This window comes from Cricetulus griseus, unplaced genomic scaffold, assembly GCF_003668045.3.
Source record: "Cricetulus griseus strain 17A/GY unplaced genomic scaffold, alternate assembly CriGri-PICRH-1.0 unplaced_scaffold_26, whole genome shotgun sequence".
Lineage (NCBI taxonomy): Eukaryota > Metazoa > Chordata > Mammalia > Rodentia > Cricetidae > Cricetulus > Cricetulus griseus.
In genome coordinates this window covers 73,514-80,236 of record NW_023276986.1, presented here as the reverse complement: position 1 = coordinate 80,236, position 6,723 = coordinate 73,514, and the positions used below count along the sequence as shown (strand labels likewise).

The following is a 6,723-nucleotide window of genomic DNA, read 5'->3' as shown; positions in this document are numbered from 1 at the left end:
TGCTTGAAATATGCATTTCCCTAATCCAATTTTCACTCAGCTTTATCCCATCATTTCTGGTTGTTGAGAAGGCCGCTGTTCACCATTCTCTTGAGGCAGATGCAATACCATTGCTATTGCATCCTATGAGGCCAGAAATGCATAAATCTTGAGCTGTAGCCAATGCACTCATGCTCAAAGGCTTTCACCTACAGAAATTAATCTGGAGTCCCTCAGCATCTCTTTCACTCAGATGAGTAATATATTTTGCAGCTGGGCCACATCAAGCAAGGAAGTTGTTTTTGTTAGGGTCTGAATCACTGTGTGAGGAATATGTGTATGTTGCAAGCAGTAATAAATTCCTAAATCCTCTGGATCCACTCTGCTGATCTTGAGTGTGAAGTCTGTCCCTGAGCCACTTCCACTGAATCTGTCTGGCACCCCAGAAAATCGATTGGAAACCTTGTAGATCAGGAGCTCTGGAGACTGGCCTGGTTTCTGCAGGAGCCAATTCATATAGGTGTTTCCATTACTATGTACAAGGCTCTGGCTAGACTTGCAAGAGATAGAAACTGAATCTCCAAAGCTGACAGGCATGGAGAGTGGAGTTTGGGTCATCACAGCATCACTGATAGAGGCTGAAATATTGAGAAAGAAGTGCAAAGTTACAAAGAAATTTAATGAATAATCATTGTTGATATTTATTTCAATAGATGCTTATTTTTACAAACTATGCACTTTTTACAATTACATACAATATTTTGTATACAACAATACCTCTTTTGATAAAACATGTGAATTGAAATCCCTCCAGAGTTTACAGGCATAATTTATACGACAGTTCATCTGTGTCACAATCTTACTTAAAGTACAGATTTTCTCCCATCTGTAATCACCCACTCACAAATATGAACACTCATGTCCCACCCTGGGTAATAATATCTGTTCTTTCATATATGGACAGAACACTTGTAATCATCAGTAATACTCAGAGTTCATCCTCTCTTCCCATTCTCCAATCTCACTTCCCTCTGTCCTCACCAGATATCCAGAACAAAAGCAGCACCAATAGTTGAACAGGCAACTTCATTTTGAGGAGGCAGCCTTAGGAGACTGATTAGTCAACACAAGAAAATATCTGTGCTTTTATCTGAGACAAGGAAGTATGGGGATTCTCAAGGGAGCATTATGCAAAGGCCTGGGTGAGTGGTGCCTTATAGATACAGGGAAGAGTTATGCAGGCTTCTCATTATTGCAAAAAGCACATAAACTCTCTTCTATGCCAGGAATGACAATACATAAAAAATGTGGCACTTGATGAGAAAAGACCAAGCTAAAACTGTACATTAGAACAACCCCAGTAACACAATAAGTTATGTATTACAGAAAAACTGGAAGGACTGAAAATGAAGGTGCATGTAGACAGTGAATCGATGTGCTTTGAATGGCTATTCATTTCCTCCCCATTCATCAGTTTTACAGAGAAATAGATTTCTTTTTAAGAATTTCATATATAGAACTTAGGAGCTGACTTTCCTGTGTTTAGTAAATTTGTCTCCACAAGAGAAGGAAAAATACCAGAAATGTGTATATTAAGTGATTATTATGAAAACATAAAGACAATGGATACTAAAAATAATTTTTCTGGGATGTATGGTTTAAGGACACTGAAAGTGACTGAGAGGCCTCTGGTGTTTGTGGTAAATGGTATTTCATGGGTGTTTTCTAACATAACTTTATATGAATTAGATACATATAACATTTTATATCACAAATATACACTATTGAAATGATCTTTTGATATTTTTTATTTATTTATTATGTGTTGTATGGATATGTGTATAGATATGTTCATTCCATGGCATGCACATCAATTTCAGAAGACAAGGCATGGGGAGTCAGTCCTTTTCTATGATGTTGGTCTAGGAAAATCTCAAGTAGTTATCTTGGTCAGAAGCACTTTTTTTCATTGAGACATCATACCAGTTTATACGGTGAAATGGCTTTAGTATGATGTTTTGACAGAAACGGTGTTGGGAGCTTGATTGGTTGATCAGCAGTTAAGATTGCATTCTGTTCATTCAGAAGACATGAGGTTCACCAATATAAATGTGCTCACTGTTTTCTATAATCTAGTTCCAGAGACTCCAACATACCTTTCTGTTTTCTATGGGCACCTTCATGCAAGTGTACTTACACACATAGAGACACCAACCCATATACATGAAGTTAAAAATAGATAAGGCTCTTTCTCACAAACAAAAAGATAGTGTGTACACAGTTGATAACAGAGAATGTTTATATCTCAGAAATAGAATTTAGAATTCTAGGGAATATGTTGTTAAAATCTTGTGAAAGCATTGGTCCTGGCTGATTGTGTGTGTGTGTGTGTGTGTGTGTGTGTGTGTGTGTGTGAATTTGACACAAGATGATGACATTTGGTTGAAAGAACTCTAGTTAAAAAATGCTTCCATCATTTTCACCTCTTAGCAAGTCTGTGTGCTATTGTCTTGATTAATATTAGATATAGGAAGACCCACCTCAGGCTAGACTGTGCTAATCCTGGACAGGTGATGGTGGGCTGTATAATAATGCATATTGAGCAAACCATGTGTAGTAATCCAATAAAAAATCTGTCATTGTTGCTGCATTTGTTTCTGCATCCTAGTAACTTCCTTGCTTGCATTATAGCCCTGAATTTCCTTCATTATAGACTGTGAAGTGGAACTGTAACCTGACCTTTGCTCTCCTAGTTGCTTTTGTTCGTGGTAGCTAGCACAACAATAAAATGCCACCCAGAACAGATCTCCAGACTTATTACATGGCTCTTATACTCAATGAGGAAGATAGGCTTTTTAAGAGAAAGGCTGTCTTAAGATCTTAGGAAACAATGAAGGCAGTCAATATCAGATTTTCCTTTTTTTTTTTTTTCGAGTATTACTAAGACTCACCCTGTTAAGAGTCTTCTCCATACAGAAAACTGAATTCTGTTAGATTCTTGTTAGATTATTTATTATTTTTTGGTTATTTTCAAGACAGGTTTTCTCTGTGTAGCTTTGGAGCCTATGCTGGCACTCACTCTGGAGACCAGGCTGGCCTCAAACTCACAGATATCTTGCCTCTGCCTCCTGAGTGCTGGGATTAAAGGCATGCACCACCAACACCCGGCTCTTGTTAGTTTTTAATGAAAATCTATTCACCTTATAGACCTCTATGTTCTATAGCCATCAAAATTGAGCACTCCCCCTAGGGAACAAAAGTAGACTCACATTTTCATTATCCCAGTCCTCTGAGCCTTATTTGGAGATTGTCACTTGATACTGTGGTGCAGTGTCAGATCTACATAGCAAAGTCAGTCAGCTGGTGAACTCTAACCAAATTGGGGGGAATGTTAATTCCTACATACATAAACCCATGATGGTATTAAATAGTACTTGAAAATTTTGTCAACTTAACATGGTTTAGAAGGGCTGTTATTGGATGGCAACCATTATACTAGATGATATAAAAATATACAAAATTCTAATAAATATTGAATACTTTATTCCCAAAGTATAAATTAATTGAAACCAAGAGAGCTAGAATATACAATTTTTAAATGAGAAAATTAGGTCCTATATATAAATCTTTCTGTTTAATTATTTGATTTATATTATAAATTATGAATTTTGTGTTTGGGACTCAGATAAAATGACTAACATTATTTAAAGCAAAAACAAAACCAGCCTGCAATACACAACCCCAGAGAATCCAGGAAATAAGGAGGACCCTAAGAGAGACATACATGGACCCTCCCCCACAGAAGAGTAAACAGACAGGATCACTTTAGTAAATTGGAATGGTAGGGGAAGAGGAAAGGGGACGGGAGAAAATGAGTGGATAAGAGAACATAAGGGATTCCCAAGATTGAGTTGGAGAAAGGGTAGAAAGGGAGAACAAAAAAAAAAAGAGATACCATGATAGAGGTAACCATTATGAGGTTAATGAGATTCCTGGCACTAAAGAAATTCCTATGAATCCACAAGCATGACTCCAGCTAAGAATCTAAGCAATAGTGGAGAGGGTACCTTAACTACCCTTATCCTATAATTAGATTGATGACTTTATTTGCCATCATAGAGCCTTCATCCAGTAACTGATGGAAGCAGAAGAAGAGACCCACAGCTAAGCACTGAGCTAAACTCCTTGAGTCCAGTTGTAGAGAGAGAAGGAGTGGTAATATGAGCAAAGGAGTCAAGTCTATGTTGGGGAAACCCACAGAAATAGCTGACTCGAGTAAGTGGGAGCTTACTGACTCCAGACTGACAGCTGTATAAGACTGAAATAAGGCCCCTGAATTTGGGTGACAGTTGTGGGCCTTGGGCAGTTTATGAGGCCATTGAAAGTGAAAACAGTAATTATCCCCATCACATGAGCTGGCTTCTTGTAGCCTATTATCTGTGGAGGGATTGTTGTAATCCAGGCAAACCTGACTCTGATTCTCACCCACCTGTGCATGGCAGGTGTATGTACCATGACCCTTGAAATGGAAAGCTACACCCACCCACTTTCCTTCTGTCTTCCATGCTGTTCCTCTGAAGGGGCAGAAAGCACTTTTCCTCTCTCTCCCTTCTCTCTCTCTCTCTCTCTCTCTCTCTCTCTCTCTCTCTCTCTCTCTCTCTGTCCCCCTCCCTCTCTTCTTTCTTCCCTCCTCCATTTCCTTCTATTAAAACTTCTCACTTAAGCTCCCTTTGCCTGGCATGTTTGTCCCTTGCCAGCCATGGAATCCACCAAGCTCCCCCTTGCCCAATATTCCTGATAATTGAAAGAGAAAAAATAAGTGAGTGGAGTTTTCTTTGAAATGGCCAAGGAATATACAACTGCCATTCTCAGGTAGGTGAGAGTTGGGGCCAGATAGCCTAGATTACAACAGCAATATAAAAGTATAGTTCTAATAAAGACATTTGTCATTGATTGCATTTTAATGAACATTCATAGAAATCATAAATTTTATCATTATTACAATGTAAAATCATATTTGGAGATACTACTTTCCTCTGCTTATTATTAATTCAAGGAAAATGTATGAAATGCCACATGTAGATATTCATTGAACAGCAAAACAGAAAGCTGAATAAAATAAAATAATGTATTTGTGGTTAGGATACACACCAGTAGTATTATGTGTTAAAATGTGAAACCTAAACCTAACTATTACATATACGAGAGAAAACAATAAATGTTTTTAAAGTGACATGGCATTTGTTTAAAATAAGAAGAATAATATTATAAAATATTGTATTTTCTAGTAGACAGAAATATTTGTCATCCAATTTGGACTTACAGAAGCTCAAATATAAAACTGGCAAGAACTGCTTGAAAGGTTCAGGCATTATGCTGGCCTGCCCCTGTTATCTGGTGGAATCCACTCAGGCAATACCCTGGTCAGCCCAAGGTTCCATGGGAAAGAAGTCTGTACGCAGGTGCAGAGGACCCCTTTAAAAGATAGGCCCCTGCCCTCTCTCTCTCTCTCTCCCTGTTCCTGCTCTCTGTCCCCTCTCTCTGTTTCCCCGCTCTGTCTCTCTATGGCGACCGGCCATGGCGGTCAGCCATTACCCTGTTACTCTTCTTAGTCTACCCATTCTGCCGCACATTATAATAAACTTATAATCTTATGTCTGTCTCAATATTTCTCTTTTCTTCTTTTTAAACAAAAGAATAACATTTTGGCGCCCAACGTGGAAAGGCTCTGCCCTTATACCTTCTGCGACCTGCTGGCGGGCGCTGGTTAGGCAAGGGCAACCTTATAGCCCACTTCCATCTTCGCAGCCTGAGATGCCGGAACTCAACTCGCCGCTTTCCAACTAAGGATCTCTTAAACTCACTGATCTGCCTATTCACTACAATCCGGTAAGAAACCCAAACTGTTCCCATGGGGCAGACCCAGCACTGTTCAATCTGGGTCCATTTTTCAGTTTCGGGCCAGGTGCTCTCAGACAGGGCAATCTGTGCATTTGTTGGCCTTGCCCACGGGAAATACATTTTTACGGGATCTTTCGGTTACTGGCAGCGAATAGGTAAATGAGCGGAGTTCTGCCTCCCAGTGGGAACTTTCTTTCACCTGGTAATGTCCCTCATTGTTCTGATTGTTCTATTTCTGACTGTTTCTTCTTGGTTGGCAATGTCTGCTTGAGATGCTCTGAGAATTTTGTTTGTTTGCTGGTTTTCATTTTTCCACATGAAACTTTTCTGGCAATTGAGAATGTGCTTACGGGGGTCGCCATCAACCACGTGGGCTACCCTGGGGGCTGCCATCTTGGTCATAACCAGGTGACCTGGCTTAGGCCTACCCACTCAGTTCAATGACTTCCACCGGCAAGCACTGCCACCTGACATCTTACTTTTTATTTCTTTCACTTGTTGGGTACATTTCCTAAAGGTCAGGCATGGGATCCCGCTCCAGGAGCGGTGCTTTTTTGCTTTTTTCAGTTCGGACTGCTGGGTCCTTTTTCGGTTTCGGGACAGCTGTGTCCCCTTCGGGGCCAGGCCCCTGGCAACTCCCACGGGCAGACGTGCATCCGTAGAGGAGCTTTTTGCCGGTTCTCCACCTGCCTCACCCATGGGAAATGCACAGAGGAACCTTTCTGGTTTCATCCAACAAGCAGGTAAAAAGACAAAAGCGGTTTACGGTTGCCGCCGTTTTGGTCATGTGACCTACCTGTAGGCACGCCCAGCTCCAGCGGCCTATCCAGCAAACCTGTCTGC

The 6,723-nt window shown here is 40.2% G+C and overlaps 1 gene segment (V, D, J or C); it reads right to left on the bottom strand.

The window, feature by feature from the left end:
* Positions 1-228: 228 nt before the first annotated feature.
* LOC113839148 lies at positions 229-1,069 on the bottom strand. The segment is given in 2 exon segments: positions 229-617; positions 1,021-1,069. Coding segments are annotated over 2 exon segments (438 nt in total).
* Between the last annotated feature and the right edge of the window lie 5,654 nt (positions 1,070-6,723).